This window comes from Rhamphochromis longiceps, linkage group LG15 (genome assembly GCF_057381845.1).
Source record: "Rhamphochromis longiceps isolate RC_006_pf linkage group LG15, R_longiceps_female_GT1.1, whole genome shotgun sequence".
Classification (NCBI taxonomy): Eukaryota; Metazoa; Chordata; class Actinopteri; order Cichliformes; family Cichlidae; genus Rhamphochromis; species Rhamphochromis longiceps.
The window spans coordinates 30767576-30784948 of NC_140571.1; the positions used below are offsets into that span (position 1 = coordinate 30767576).

Here is a 17373-nt window from a genome sequence, read left to right on the forward strand (position 1 = left end):
CCAAGAAGTGCTCCATAGCCAAGAGAGAAGTGGAGTACTTGGGCTTTGTAGTTGGCTCTGGGAAGATAAAGCCGCAGGTTGGAAAGATTGAAGCAATTCAGTCCTTCCCAGTTTCGACAACTAAAAGGAAGGTGAGAGGTTTTCTGGGTCTAGTAGGCTGGTACCGGAAATTCATACCTTCTTTTGCAGAGCGATCCACTGTACTTAATAACCTCACAAAAGGCTCAGCCCCTAACAAAGTGCGTTGGACGGAAGACTGTGAGCGAGCATTCAGAGACCTCAAGGAAGCAATTTCCACACATCCAGTTCTACACAGTCCAGACTTCAACAAGCCATTCATCTTGCAAACTGATGCTTCGGGAGTTGGCCTTGGTGCTGTCCTTCAGCAAGAGGTGGATGGTGAAAGAAGGCCTGTGGTGTTTCTGAGTCGGAAACTACTCGACAGGGAGACGAGGTACTCGACGGTGGAGAAAGAGTGCTTGGCCATGAAATGGGCTATTGAGGCCTTGAGGTATTATCTTCTGGGACGTCACTTCACTCTGGAGACTGATCATCGTGCCCTCCAGTGGTTGAACCGCATGAGGGATGCGAATGCCCGCATTGCAGGATGGTACCTGTCTCTGCAGCCTTATGACTTTACGGTCCAGTATAGGCCGGGGAAGTCAAATGTGGTTGCTGATTGTTTATCTAGGATGACAGAGGACTGAAGCACTTCGCGCTTAAGAGAGGGAGGAGGAAATGTAAGGAAGAGGACTCCCCCGCTGAAGTTGACGGTAAGTGACGGAGGGAACGGTAAGTGACGGAAGTGATGTTGTAGGTGACGTCAGACGCCGGAGATTTTGGCGGAGAAAAAGCAAATGGTAGCATAGAGTTTAACAAAGGTTTTCCAAGCTTCAGTATTACCAAATATACTAATCAATTGTCATATAACTAACAACATCTGTTTTATCATCTCTAACACCCTGGAGGACAACGGGGAGAGTTTAGACGCTCTCCAAGATTACATCGACCGCTGTTTTCAAGATTTAGTAATGCATAAGGCCCAGAGTGCATCTTCCCCGGCCAAAATCGAGACGCCGTCATCGAAGAGAAGTCGCCAGGCAGACTCCCCCGGTACAACATCGCCTGCCGGCAAAGACATCGCAGAAATCCTGGAGTCAATCGACAAGCGATTGTCCAGTTTCGATGCGAGGCTGTCCCTGGTGGAGATTTTACACCGGGAATTTAAATCTCTGAGAGAATCCCTGGAATTCAGCCAGCAGCAGGTGGAAACGCTTGCCGCTGAAAATGCCACGCTACGGGAGTCGGTTAAATCTCTCACCGATAACGTGACCCAGCTAAACATTGAAAATAAAAAAATAAAAGAGTCCGTTATCGATCTACAAGCCCGTAGCATGAGAGATAATCTTGTGTTTTCTGGTATTCCAGAAACTGCCGGAGAGGACGCAGAGGCAACGGTGAAAAACTTCATTAAAATCCACCTGAAGCTGCCGGAGGACACCGTAAAGAACATCGACTTCGATAGAGTACATCGCTTGGGGGGCGCGCGGTCGCGGACCGGGAGACCACGGCCTATTGTGGCCAAATTCAGTCAATTCAAACAGAAGGAATAGGTGAAGAGTCGCGGCAGAGAGCTGAAAGGAACGGACTTCAGCGTGAACGACCAGTTCCCCAAAGAGATCCTGGAACGACGCAAGGTCCTGTTCCCAGTTCGACGTAGCTTCATCCAGAAAGGCTCCCGTGCTGTCATCGCCGTGGACCGGCTCTACGTGGACGGACAGCTTTACCGCGACCTCGGCACCACACCGTGGTTATATTAACTGCACTCCAGATAAGAACCCGCTACACTCTTTTCTTATTCACTCACACTTTCTCCTTTAACATGAGTTTAAGCTAGTAATATCAATATGATGTCATAGCAGATATAACACCGTCACCCTCCGTCATTGCTTTAATTGGAATGTTTCCGTTTCGTTTCTTTTTTTTTGTTGTCGCTCACAGTTCATGTGGTTTCTTTCTTTCTCTTGTCTTTCACTGCTGTGGTCACCTACTTCCCCACTCACCTACAAACAACACCCTCAATTTCTCCATATTTTCACAACACGATCACGCAAACACATCAGCTCAACGGCAGCACATTCACAACAGCCTCACAGCACGCACAGACTTGCAGGACACATAAGCAAGCCACGCTTGTTCATATTAGTGTATATTCACACACATAGTCAGACTTATGGAGTCTCTCACCACACTTCTTTTTCTCTTTCTATTTACAAACAAGGGATGTTTCCATATTCTCTCCACCTGTCTAAACGAAACACCCAGCATACATCATTAGACATACACGCACAATTAAGGGCATGCTGAGGTTTGTCACATGGAATGTAAATGGAGCTGGCACCAGAGGAAAGAGGTTAAAAATATTTAACCAGCTTAAAAAACTACAAGCAGATATTGTTTTATTACAAGAAACTCACAAACCTGTCACAGGTTTAAATGAACTTAAAACACCTGAGTTTCCTAACGTGTTTGCAGCCGGTTATAATTCTAGACAACGGGGAGTAGCAATTTTAATACATAAAAATGTTAATTTTACAGTACTCGATACAGTTATAGATCCAGAGGGTAGATTTCTAATTATTAAACTATCAATATTGAACAAAAAACTATGTATTGTTAGTATATATGGTCCAAATGTTGATGAACCCTCATTCTTCCACGGTTTTTTTAGTGCACTCTCTGAACACCTTGATTGCACACTCATTCTTGGCGGTGACCTCAACCTTGGACTAAATGAAGAAATGGATAGGCTCAACACAACAGGAACTCAGCGTAATTGGCAGTCCACAAATATAATCAAACAGTATATGAACGACTTTGGTCTTTGCGATGCATGGCGCTCTCTTCACCCCACCAGTAAGGAATATACTTTTTTCTCGCATGTTCATCACTCTTACTCTCGTCTGGATTATTTTTTGGTCAGCAGCTCACTGCTGTGTGACATTTCAGACACTGAGATTCATCCTATAGCTGTCAGCGATCATGCTCCTGTATCTTTAACACTAATGCACAAGAATAATACTACGCCAAGTAAAAACTGGAGATTTAATATATCACTACTTAAAGATGAAGACTTTATTAAATACTTTAAAAAGGAATGGACTTCATATTTAGACTTTAATGACACTCCCGGAATATCTGCTTCTGTTCTATGGGAAGCAGGGAAAGCTGTGATGAGAGGTAAAATAATTTCTTTCTCATCACACAAAAAGAAAGAAGAAAACAAAAATATTCAGGAATTAGAAAAAAACATCAAATCATTAGAAGAAGCCTACGCGTCCCACCAAGATCAGGAAACATTGAACAAAATATGCAAAACAAAACTAGAATTAAATGAAACTATTAATAAAAAAACACAATTCCTTATACAAAGACTTCGCTTGCAGAATTTTGAACACAGTAACAAATCAGGTCGATTTCTAGCTAACCAGCTAAAAATAAATAAAGAAAAAATAACTATATGTGCTGCTAAAGATTTATCGGGGAACACAATATATGATCCTGGAAGAATAAACAACATTTTTAGGGATTTCTATGAAACTTTATACTCACCACAAATAAACCCATCTAAAAATGAAATTGATCTGTTTCTTGACAACGTAACTCTTCCAAAATTACTAGACAGTCAAGCAATGGAACTGGATTCGCCACTGACGCCAAGTGAACTCCAGGAAGCCCTGATAAGTATTCCCAATAATAAGGCTCCAGGTCCAGACGGCTTCCCTGCAGAATTCTACAAAGAATTCTGGACAATTTTGGCACCAGTATTCCACAGCATGTTGCAGGAAATCGAGGAAAAGGGCAGACTACCACCAAATATAAATTCTGCCAACATTAGTCTCCTGCTAAAACCAGGCAAAGACCCTTTATTTCCCTCAAGCTATCGTCCAATTTCTCTTTTAAATGTAGACCTTAAAATAATCTGCAAAGCTCTCTCAAAGAGATTAGAGAAAATGACCCCCCTCTTAATTCATCCTGACCAAACTGGTTTCATAAAAGGTCGGCACTCCTCAACAAACACTCGTAGATTACTTAATTTAATAGACTACTCATACGATAAAAACATCGAAACCATAATATTATCTCTAGATGCAGAAAAAGCATTTGACAGAGTTAATTGGAAATTTTTATTCGCAACTTTACACAAATTTGGTTTTGGAAACTCTTTCATAAACTGGATAAGAATATTATACAATTCCCCAACGGCTCGTATCAGAACAAATGACCAGACATCCTCCAGCTTCTGTCTCCTGAGGGGCACCAGACAGGGATGCCCACTCTCCCCTTCACTTTTTGCAATTTTTATCGAACCTCTAGCAGCAGCATTTAGACAGGCTACAACAATTAAGGGCATAAAATGTAAGAACATAGAACATAAAATCAGTCTCTATGCGGATGATGTGTTGCTTTTTCTGCAAAACACACAAACCAACCTCTCTGAGGTAATTACTTTAATAAACTGGTTTTCAAGAGTTTCAGATTATTCAATTAACTGGCCAAAATCTACAGTTCTCCCCATTAACTGCTCCTTCCATAATTCTTCCTCTGCCCCACTGCAATCCGGAAATATTAAATATTTAGGTATTAATGTCTCTCCTAAGCTTCCAGACTTAACTAAACTAAACCACATCCCACTTCTAAAGAAAGTAGAAGGCGATCTGACTAGATGGAAATCTTTACCCATATCACTCATGGGAAGGGTCGCCACTATAAAAATGATGATCTTGCCAAAAATAAATTACTTATTTTTGATGATCCCTAACAAACCATCACAAGATTGGTTCAGATCTCTGGATTCATATATTTCCAAATTCCTTTGGAAAGATAAACCCCCGCGTATTAGCTTAAAAACGCTACAAAGAACCAAGGATAGAGGAGGATTAGATCTGCCTAATTTTCACCAATACTTCTTAGCCAACAGGCTTCAGTTCATCTCAGAATGGTTAAAACATACCTTCTTAGTTGAGCCCTGGCTAGATGTTGAACAGGCACTATGCAAGGATCTAGAGATTTCAGACCTACCATTTATTAGCTCAAACATCAAAAGACATGAATGCTTTAAAAGTATCAACATCAGCTTTTCTCTAACAGCATGGTGGGAGTTTCTAAAAATAACGGAGTCTTCATTAATCCCATGCAAACGTACACCTATCTGGAATAACCCTGACATATTACAAAACAATAATATGATTAATTTCCCAGAATGGAGTTGTAAAGGAATTAAATACTTAGAACATATATTAGAGGGAACAGAATTTATTCCATTTGACAGACTAGTTGAACAATATGGGATCAACAAGACAAGATTTTTAGAATATCAACAAATTAAATCCATAGTAAAAAAGAAATTTAACCTCAGTCAAGTTGAATTACAAACACCACTAAGTGCGGCACATTTTCTTACTCTTAAATCCCCCAAATTATTATCTAAAATATACAGAACACTCTCTAAATTAGATGAATCAATATCCCTTCCTACTGCAAAGTGGGAAGCAGATTTATCAGTCAACCTAGACCAAAACTTCTGGTCTCAGATTTGCTTAAAAACTTTTAAATTAATTAAAAATCCCAGTCTGCAATTAATACAATACAAAATACTTCATAGAGTGCACTATACAGGTCATCGGATGTTCAAGATGGGCTTTACATCTTCCAACAACTGCTCACACTGTCAAGGCAATACACCAGACAATTACATCCACGCTCTTTGGTTCTGTCCACCAGTGCAAAAGTTTTGGCGCGAGATATGTGAATACTTATCAAAGTGTCTGAAATGTAACATTCCAACTTCCCCCTTAGTGTGTCTACTGGGCAGCTTAGATAATGTCACTTCAGAAAAGAATATAGCCCATATGATCTTCACTGCCCTATGCATAGCCAAGAAAACAGTCCTCATGAACTGGAAAAATAAAAATAATCTTAATTCTAACCAATACAGAAATTATCTATTAGATTACATTAGTCTTGACACAGCCTCTGCCACCACATTAGATCAATTGCTCTGGGCCCCTTTTATCACCTCCATCACCTAGTGGGGGTGGGGGGTCATAGTTTGGTCCCGCCTTCACTGTTGTGATTGGTGAGGGGGTAGGGACAGGCTTAGGGCGTCGGGGGGTTCCCCGGAGGCATCTTCCTTGGGGGGCTCAACCCGGGGTAGCGGTCACGTCCGGTTGGGGGCTCTGTTGGCTCTCAGGTGACTGTTTCCTCGCGGCTGCGTGCAGCGGGGCTAGGGGAGGGTCTGTGCTGACGGACGTGGGTTACTGACCTGGCAACCTGGCTGCCCCTGGGTGGGTCCGGGATGGGCGTGAGGTTCTGGGGGCGCTCCGTCTCTGGGCTGGGGCCCGGGCCGGGCCTCGGGGGCTTGGGTCCTGGTTGGTGTGTTGCCGGGGTTGTGGGTGGGTGGGTGCATGGGGGCCCGGCCCTGGAGCAGGGTGCCGCCGGTGCGTCGAGCCGCCTGGGGGGCTCTTCAACTGGTGGGGGGGATGGTCACATCTTGCAGGAGCTTTCTTCTCTTCAGGAACTCTCTGCAGGAGGGGGAGATACAGGAGAGGTGGAGGAAGATCTCAGCCTGGGCGTTTACCGTCTTATGTAGTCTGGAAGATGTGTGGATGGTGGGGTGGGTGCAGTTTTCTCTGTGGTGGGGTTGGGTGGACTGTCCAGGGCTCTGTGGAGCCGGAGGGCGCTACTGCACTGGGCCCCGGTCTGATGGGCCTGGGCCCCCCTTCCCTGGCGGGTCGCGAAGGGTGGGAGTGCCTACTGGGGTCAGCGGGGGAGCTGGCCCCAGGGAGGGGTTACCTGCCCCTCCCTTCCTTCCCTCCCCATCTCCAGCTGCCTCCCTCTTCCCGCTCCTCCACAACCACCCACACATGCAGGGCCTTGGAGTGGGGGTATGTCACCAGGGTGCAGAGGAGGCTACCCCCCCCCCCCCCCTGTCCCCTTCTGGCTGCCTCTGCCTCAATTTTATCCCACAACTTAGACATTCACATTATTCACACTCTCATTACACATACATATAGGATCTTGGGGGTGGGCACAATCACGGAGTCCAAATTACCATCAGGGTGTATACCTCACCCCTGACGTCGTTGCCCACCTCTCAATTTTAAATACACTTAGTCATTGAGGGCTAGCAGGAGGGACTATGCGCTTACCTGCTGCTCCTTGGCAGGTAGCTCCATGCCCTCCTGGGTTTTAATTGCACCTTAGAACACATATGCATCAACACTACAATGAGCGGGTGGAGGGAGGTTTGGAGTCTTCTCCCACCCCCATTCTCTGCGGCCTGCTGGAGAGGGAGGGCTAGTAGGAGGAGTTGGCCGTCCGACTGCGGTCTGGGGTGTGGGGCCTCCCTGCTGCTGCGGAGTCGGGGTGGTCTGCCTCTCCCCACCGCAGGGAAAAGGGTAACACCACCTGGGTCTGGGTGCAATTCCCCCCTCCAGGGGCAAGGGTACCTAGACCCGGTTTGTAGAGTACGCTTGGGGAGTGTGATTGTGTGTACAGCGTCTCTTTATGTCTGTCTCCACGTTGGTTGAGTGTGGAGTGAGTGCATATGAGAGCATGAGGGTGGGAATGGATGTTTGTGTCTGTGTGTGCCTGTATGTCTGTGTCTATATGTCAGGTTGGGTATCAGACGCCACCTCTCTGGGGACACCTCAGGCCCTCCAAGGTTTGGAGGCCTATCTCCACCCACCACCACTTCCCCTGCTGGTGGCGGACTCCCTCAGGTGTCGGTGTGTTGGTGGTTCTTTGTGTCTGGGGGTGGGCGTCCGGGTACACACCGGCTCACTCCTTGGCGGCCGCTTGTCGGGGCCTGGGGCCTGGGGCTCGCTCGGGCCCCTTTGGAGGTGGGGTGCCCCCGGCCTCTCGGCCTGGGGCTCAGTCACTCAGGCACAGCTGGGGGCCGGCGGAGCTCACGGGCGCGTCACTGCAACTCCCCCTGACTTCTGCTCCGCGGCTGCTGGGCGAGCCCTCATCTGGGACTCTCCTCAGCTCTTACTGGAACAGTGGCGCGGCTGCCCCTCTGTTGGTCTTCCATGGTCTCTTGTGTTCTGGGGGCCTCTGGATGTCTAGAGTTTTGATCTCCTCCATACCCGCTTCACACCCTGGAGGACGGGGCTGTGGCCCCCCCACACTCCCTAGCAGATCATTACATGGAGAAACCTTTGGAATGCAAGCATGCTGATCCACACAGGTATGCACACATGGGTATTCACAGACGCGGACTAAAGCTTTCTTGGCTGCTGCCTCAAAGCACACTGTGCGCTGTCTATCTTGCGTGCTGCACAATATCGTTTATTATTTAGTAAATATTGATATCTATGACTAGCTAGTTTATTGTGATGGTGCTTTGTTTTCTCTATTATTATGTTGCTCTTTGTTGTTTGCTGTCTCCTCTGTTTGTTTTTTTTTGTTTGTTTTTTTTTTTTTCTCTCCATACAGGTGACCCAGGAGTTCTTTTTTTTTTTCTCTCTCTTCCCCCCTCTTCTCACCGTCTCTTCTCCCCTTTGGTTTTCTTTCTTTCTCTCCCCCTCTTTCTCTCATTCATTCCCCCTGTCCTATTTATTAAAAAAAAAAAAAAAAAAATGACAAAGGATGAACTGAAGATCTGCCATCACGTAATGTCGCATACTGCTGTTTCTGATGTCATTTAAAAAAAAAAAAAAAAAAAAAAAAAAAGGAAGAGGACTCCCTTACTGCATTTATTTATATTGTATTGTCTGTATAGCACTTTAGAGCACACCTTTCACTTTATTAAAAGCACCTTATCAAGTACTTTATGAGCATTGCACTTTAAGCATGGATTTGCACACAAGAAGTTTAAATATTTATTGACTATTTATTGGGAATTTTAAAATCAGTTGGTAGCCTTGTTTCAGATCCTGCACAGCTGCTCCTCATCAAGGAATGTGGTGGTTGTCTGTCAGGAGAGAAGAATGGTGATTGAGATTGTGATTAAGGTTTACCAATAAGGAAAACTAATGCATGTGTGTGTGAAATCTAGGAATAAAAGTGGTGCAAATAAGTGTTTGTAAGTTAATGATTACTCACCTTTCTTGCCTGTGTCCTCTTCAAGGTGTTTGGGCAAATGTTTCCCCGGGGGTCCAGACACCATTTAAAGGTTCCGGGAGAGACCATTGGTAAAGAGAGTGTGGTGAATCTTTTTGTGCTTGGGTTTCTGGGTTTTTATAATATTGGGTTTGGTGTAACATTAAAGTGTGAAGTATTTATTAATATGTAAATGTGAAAATGTATTTATGTATTTATTTATTCTTATTGATATATTGTATACTGTGGTGGAAGGTTGGGATTTAAGAATTTACCTGAGAGTGGAATAATGGTTAAGTCTGTGACAGCTGAACATATTTAAGGCTGCCAGTTGTCATTAGAGGATGGATTTTTGTGCTGTGAAGAAGCTCGACAAGTTAATTGTTTTAAGGAGAGCCATATAGCAAATAAATACTTTGTTCCACTACACTTGCCTTGGTCTGTCTCACTGTGTTTCCAGCCACTAAGGGCTGCCCTGTTACATGACATTAATGTGATTTGTCTTTAACAGATGTTTCAACACACCATAGATTGTGTCCTCAGTGCCAGATGGTCTACAGATACCAGGAGTGGACAGATGGGCTTCACAACTTTGACAACCACGTTGTTTTGTCTCTTGAATTCTGCCTTCTTTTGAGAGAAAATCTGCAGGTGAGGATCACAAAAATAAAATATACTCATCTGAAGATGGGAAAAATGTGTTTGTGTCATTATATGTTGGTGCCCAAATTTAAATATCTGTGTAATCATTAGGGATGGGTATCGTTTAGGTTTTATCCGATACCGGTGCCAAATCGGTACTTTTGAAACGGTGCCGGTGCTCAAACGGTGCTCAAACCGGTGCTTAAAGAATGGAGAACACAAAATTGGTCCAAAAACCTCATGTTCAGCTGGTTTTTGTAAAAAGATAACAATGTTAGCCTTTTCTACAGCTATGGGGCATATATGGTATCACTCTTGGCTGGAAGCAGTGCTTAAACAATGGAAAAAACACAAACTTTATCCAAAAACCTCTCGTTTAACTGTTTCCCTCTTTTTCTTTGGTCATTTTAGCCTTTTTGGCCAGGGTGAAGGGAGCATCTGCCATCAAACAAGAAGACAGCCGCATGTAGCTATGATGATGATGTTTGCTAGTTCACCTTACATGCATTAATGTAATAACGTGGTTAGCCTCACGCTACTCACGCAGAGAAGAACGGTTGCTGCTGCCATCATCATCCATCATCATTTCTGCTACACTGGCAAGGCTAGGGGTCAGGACTCTCCTCTTCGTGTTTTTGGGGATGTTGCTAACTCCGCGTCTGATAACAGGCACCACACCCGCAGTAGATGCACTCTGTGTGAGGTCTCGCAGCAAGCTATCAAATACAGCGCATTTCTTGGCTTTAAAAAAAAAAAACGCTATGCGTCGCCAGGTGTTTCATCGGATTTGAGGTGTTACCTCCTTTGACAGTATCACAGTATCAGCTTAAAGCACTTGTTGCAGGCTGCTGAGTTTGCATATTTTGCTGTGAAGTACAGCCAGACTTTTGACCGCTTCGCCTAGGGCATTTTTAATCTGTAGCTCTGCTCTAAAAGAACGTACGTACCTGGACCCGCCTACTATCCTCAGAAACGTAAAATGATTGGCTAGAAGTGTATCACAGCTCAGGACCTTCTTGCTGTGCCACCGTGCTTAGATATTATTAACATACAAATGCAGTAGTATTCTGGTATATAACCAAAGATCATTAACGCAGAGAGTGTTTGTAGCAAACCAAAGGCTTGGAAAGATTAATGATTTATTATCCATTTTCCTAACAAAATATAAAGAAATACATACTTATAGAACTTTAATAAACATAAAAAAGGCATGTCTCAAGACCTTTTCACTATCCTCTCCAAACAGCAACGGTGCAAAGGAAGATGCAACACTAGGTGCTTGGATAACATAAGATGTTCAACACATCACTGAAGAAACATTTTTCTCAAAGCCAAATGTACCCCAGATGATGTCTAAGCTACAGCACGCTAGCAGGCTATTCTTTCAAAGCTTTGTAAATACTCTGATAAATAACATCTAACATGTTTTGAATCACATAATACAGCATCCGACTTTAAATACTAAGTACTGTCATGTATTTTAGACACAGGCTACAAATGTCACCAAAAAAGAATAAATAACTGAAAAGCTCCAATGAACTGCTGCCTACTCTGTAGTTTACACAGTGTTCATCTTGCCCTCAAAGAGACTAAAATCTCATCCAAAGCTTTTTAGATGTCAACTCTATCTGTCCAAGTGAAGTAACCCAGAGGGATCAGCTTCAGAGGGACATATTGGAAAGATGTTCTCCAAAATTAGCTGTCAGTAGAAGAGACATTCAGAGAACAGAGCTGACGATGTGATGTGAACAGAGGTGGGTAGTAATGAGTTACATTTACTCCGTTACATTTACTTGAGTAAGTTTTTGAAAAACATTTATTTTTAAAGTATATCTCCAAAAGTTGATTCTGTTCATCTGGACGTAGCGTTTTGTGGGAGAAACGTTTTCTCACTCATCCCAATAACTTCTTCAGTCTCAGCTGACTGCAGTTTTCCCCAATCTTATAAACAGTACATTTGCATAATGACTGAAACAAGCCCAGAGAAGGAACAATGAGCTGGGAGGTCAGTTCCTTAATCTTAATTATGCAAATTCTCATGACCATAGAGATGGCACGATACCACTTTTTTATGTCCGATACCGATATCATAAATTTGGATATCTGCCGATACCGATATGAATCCGATATAGTGTTTTTTAATCAATAAAACTGTTTTTTAAATATCTTGCTGCATTTTGTATAAGTTCATACTCAAGTTTAAAAAACAAGAACACTAAAGCTATTCTGTTATACCTGTATGCAAAAAAAAAAATTTCATAGTTCAGCAATACTGATCAATCTAATAAACATAAACCTACACCATCCTCCCTATTCTGGTATTTTAAAGAGTACTTAGCGTAAATATTAAGCAACCTAACTTCCAGCAAAAAAAATAAAAAATAAAAAATAGGGAACCACTCCTCACGCGCCACCTCATGATGCTTAATCGACATAATCAACCTTAATTTGATGCAGTGTGAAAAGAAAATACACAGAAATCAATTATTTTTCAAGAAATATTAAATAGATTCAACATCTTTCTTTAACAGAACTGCAGACTGCACAGATGGTGCCTTCCCAAAGGAAAAAGTACTATAGCTTACTAGGGTATATATTAGACATAATAGTTACTATATACAGTAATGGACTTCTATTCATTTTAGATCAAATTAAAACTTTGGGTGTCAGATAATTATTTAATAAAAGCTAGACTTTTTAAATGAGAATAAGAAAGAAAAGTATTTCTTTGTGCCCCCCTTTTCCCTGTTAATGCCTTACCTGCCCCCCTGGCTAAACTTTGCTAGATCCGCCCCTGCACAGTTACCAGCCGTCAGCTACGTAGAAAAGGATCCTGGTGTAGAAAGTAATATTAAATAAATTCTAACAACAGCTTAAAACAAACAAGAGAGACGGAGTCGCGACAGAAAAGCCGATCAGCTGATCATTAAGCAGTTTCATGATTGAAGTAGCAGCAGGAGAGGGAGGGACAGAGAAGACGCAGTCGCTCCATAAATCGGTTGTTAAGCTTAACGTGGGAATGCTTTACAAACATTCAGAAATGGACTTACACACTTGCTTTACTTCTCTCGGGGATAACTTTGTCGGAGATGAAATGCCGGCTCCAAATGCTGAACCAGACCACCGACAGGTCTCGCACACCACAGCCGCTCTATCACGTGATGCATACTGCTCCGACGTGCTAAGGTTATGAGGCGAGTTACGGCGTGTCGCAAGTTTTGTGAGGTGCTTTTGTGATATTTAATGGATTGGATTACATTTTTTATTTCTCTCCGATATCTGATCCAGTAATTTAGGTCAGTATCGGACCGATACCGATACGTAATATCGGATTGGTCCATCTCTACCATTGATCAACAACCACTGACCAAAACCCACTGATCAAAGACCACTGATCAATGGCCATGAGTCCCATTCACAGAGAGTTGAGGAATGGCTGCAATCACAGCATTGTAAGATGGCGAAAGATGTACCCTTAGGCCCCCTCCTCGATTCAAAAATGGTCTTTCCCTTTTCACGTAAATGGCCTCCTTGACTCCGCGCTCAAACCAGCGTTCCTCACTGTCCAAGATATGTACATCCTCATCCTTGAAAGAGTGTCCGCTGGCCTGTAGGTGTAAATAGACTGCAGAGTCCTGGCCTGACGAGGTAGCTCTTCTGTGTTGTGCCATCCTCTTAGCCAGAGGTTGTTTGGTTTCCCCGATGTATAAATCCTGGCAATCCTCTTGGCACTTAACAGCGTACACTATGTTACTCTGTTTGTGTCAGGGGACCCCATCGTTGGGGTTGACCAATTTTTGGCGCAGCGTGTTTAAAAGCCACAGAGACCTGGTGTTTAGAAAAAATGCGTCTCAACTGTTTATAAGATTGGGGAAAACTGCAGTCAGCTGAGACTGAAGAAGTCACTTGGATGAGTGACGAAACGTTTCTCCCACAAAATGTTTCTCCCACAAAACGCTACGTCCAGATGAACAATTTCAACTTTTGGAGAGGTACTTTTACTCGGCAATATTTGGCAAAATTTGACTCATTACTTTGTTTTAAATAATCAGTTTAATAATAATAATAATAATGGATACTTTATTGATCCCCATGGGGAAATTACTTGTTTTTCTCTGCATTTGACCCATTCACTCAGTGAAGCAGTAGGGAGCCCACTAAGCAGGCGCCCGGGGAGCAGTGTGTAGGGACGGTACCTTGCTCAGGGATACCTCAGGGTAGCCGTTAAGTGGATTCGAACCGCCGACCTTCCGATCATGGGGCGACCACTTTACCTACTGAGCTATCCCTGCCCCAATTACATAATACTGCTAATAATGGATCATTCTGCCAGTGGAGTTTCTTGTAACTCCTTTACCAATCAGATGCAGTCACATGACCAGTTTGAAACTGTGGCGGACAGAGCGGCCCAAGTGTTTTAAAGTAGCGTGTAGATACATGGAAAGAAGAAACACATGAAAACATGGCAGAGTCAACTGTCTCCGCTAGAACTGAAGAGGATGAACACCCTTGGTGTTCATCCTCTTCAGTTGGATGAACACCATCCAACTGAAGAGTTGGATTGTTTTGTATCAAAACAATACAAAGATTGTTTCACTTAAAAGCAGTACAAAAGAACAGCTATATTTTCAGTGTTGGTTTCTACAGTGTGAGCCAAAGCAAACAGACTTTTCAGCGTGAAAAAACTCAACTCATGTAACCTGTGGAAACGTGTCGCAGTAAGTTTACTCTAAATATATTTTTAGCTTTGGTTAGTTTGATATCAGTCTTATGTTACATGTTATGTTCTAATGTTTTCTCTGAGGCTGCTGTGCCATTTAGAGCAAAAATGAATATAAAGTTTACAGCATATCTCGTCACTGGAAATGGTTTGCACTGTTTATATATTTATATTATTTACTGTAGATATTGGTTAAAAAGGCTTTATGTTGTGAAAAACTGAAATCTGGAAATTAGAATTGTACATATACATATATTCTATTTGAAAATACTAACATTTGTATATTTATTTATTTATGTTTGTCTGATAGCATTTATTTAAAAAATACATTTTCACCAATTACTTTTTTACTCTTATTTGGGCAATTTTTTTGACAACTACTTTTCACTTTTACTTGAGTAATAATATTTTACTATTTTATTTTACTTGAGTACAATTTTTGGATACTCAACCCACCTCTGGATGTGAAGATGTGAAGACAGCAACATTACAGATATCCTCAGTGAAAACAGGGCAGGGGGGCAGTAGACTGTCTGTCCTCGACATTAATTAGGCCTACCTGTGGGTTGTCCTCCATTACACAGCGGATCTTTTCCACCACATCGATGCGGCGCTGCCGGTGCAGGGCGTTGATCAGCTTGGCCAGGTTGGCATCGCTGTCCCGGATCGTCCAGTGCTGCAGCGCAGCATACGCCCTCTCATGATCAGAAGAGTAGCCGTTGGAGAAGGCAGCCACCTCACGCTCTGTGACATTAGCCAGCGACTGATAGATGTCGATCCACTGCGTGCCCACCTGGGCTGCCACGAGCTTCAGGATATCCACTCCTAAAACACCAAAAGATGGAGAAAAAACAGTTAGAGAACACATGTGATCATTTGTTCAGGAACTAATGGGTTATTCAAAGAGAAAAACCTTATTAGTTAGTGGGGAGAGGTAAATTGATTGCACTAATCACCAATCTTTTTTTTTTCGTAAGATTTATTTTCATTTTTAAATTTGAAAAACAAACAAAAAAAAAACCAAAAACAAAAAGCTCACAATTATGACACAAAGCAAATATCTACAACTCACTACAACATGGCAAGTTATTGTGACTACAGGAACACTCTTAAGTGTATATTCTTGTTTTCATGCCATTCAAGGATAATTCCAAAAATCTGAAAACCAAACACAAAAAGTAATAACATAATAATAATAATAATAACATAACAATATTGGTAATTACAAGAAAGAATTAGGAGACAGTATGCAAGACAAAAGAGAACAAATAAAATCAGCAAAACAAAAAGTATAGAACACATTATACGAACTTTTCCCACCCTCCCCCCATCCCTCTAACCTTGTATGGCTCTCAATCTCCTTACATTCCTATATCTAGACAGTTTATATTCACACTTATTTATAGAAACTCTTGTGTTCAGGAATCAACGCACTTCACGGTAAAACCACATCAATCAGGAAGTCAAGCCAGGAAAGCTGAACCGGGGATCAATTTAAAACAGACCCAGGGGGGTTCAGGATCAGAAAGACTTTATTTATCCCCAAGGGGCAATTAAGAATTTTGAGTCACCACTATAATCTGTCAAGTCCAGAGACGGTAGTACTGCCAACAAGGGGCCCCAGATTTTTTCAAAGGTTTCATACTTCCCTTTTACACTACGATATCTTCTCAGGTGTGCAGTAGGACACTATGTCTGTGAAGGTTCTCAGTCATCCAGGTCATCGTAGTCAAAGGAGGACACTAGCTCATTAATCCAGTGTCTCAGTGTTGGAGGATTTTCAGATTTCCAATATAGCAGAATACATCTTTTCAACGCTGTACTCGCAAGTAAAATAAAATATTTCTTCTAGTAATTCACGTTAATAGAAGCTGTGTCACCTAGAATCCATAGTTTTGGGTACAGTTCAATTGGGATTCCCATTACCCTTGAGATTATTACAATGGCGCGTCTCCAAAATTGTTCTATCACTGGGCAATTCCACAGCATGTATATCTGGAGGGAATAATTACTCAATTTTATGTAGTCTGTAAGGGGTGTAATATATCCTATGAAATATGTTAAATTGCATTTGCCTGTGTCTTATAGAGATTAACATGGTCTGTGCCTGTTCCAATAAGTGGTGCCATTCTACCTCTTCATAAACATAGCCCAGGTCTGTTTCCCATTTTCTTTTTATGGATGCTTTGTTGTGATCAGGTAACTTTTCACTGATAATAGCATATATAGAAGATGCTATTCCTTTTATTGACTTGCACGGTTTGGTGCAAAGATGGGTTTCAAGAGAGGTTTGTTTTGGTATCTCGGGGAATGCCCCTTTGGATTTCTCTTTGAAGAAACTTTGTCTTGGAAGTTTAAATTTTTCTTTTAGTTGTTGAAAGTCAATAAATGTATCATTATTTTATAAGTCAGCAACACTATTGAACGCTGTTCAATACTGAAGAAATTTAAACTTCTTAAAATTATGCAAAATTGCAGAATATTGCAGAATATTTTTAAGGTTTAACGGGGCGATCGTGGCTCAAGAGTTGGGAGTTCGCCTTGTAATCGGAAGGTTGCTGGTTCGAGCCCCGGCTTGGACAGTCTTGGTCGTTGTGTCCTTGGGCAAGACACTTCACCCGTTGCCTACTGGTGGTGGTCAGAGGGCCCGGTGGCGCCAGTGTCCGGCAGCCTCGCCTCTGTCAGTGCGCCCCAGGGTGGCTGTGGCTACAATGTAGCTTGCCATCACCAGTGTGTGAATGTATGTGTGAATGGGTGGATGACTGGATGTGTAAAGCGCTTTGGGGTCCTTAGGGACTAGTAAAGCGCTATATAAATACAGGCCATTTACCATTTACCAGGCCAAGGTTATCTGCTATGAAAAGCCAGACCAGGAAAATCTCCTTCATGTTTTTCTGTGTTTTATT

The 17373-nt window shown here is 42.6% G+C and overlaps 1 protein-coding gene across 1 annotated transcript in view; it reads right to left on the minus strand.

Moving 5' to 3' along the window:
• The window catches only part of tnfrsf21 (tumor necrosis factor receptor superfamily, member 21), a 263648-nt gene that overhangs the window by 149036 nt on the left and 97239 nt on the right, over positions 1–17373 (minus strand). The window contains exon 4 of the mRNA XM_085381445.1: positions 15027–15292. Within this exon, the coding sequence (XP_085237571.1) occupies positions 15027–15292 (266 nt within the window). The remainder of the gene's footprint in view (positions 1–15026; positions 15293–17373) is intronic.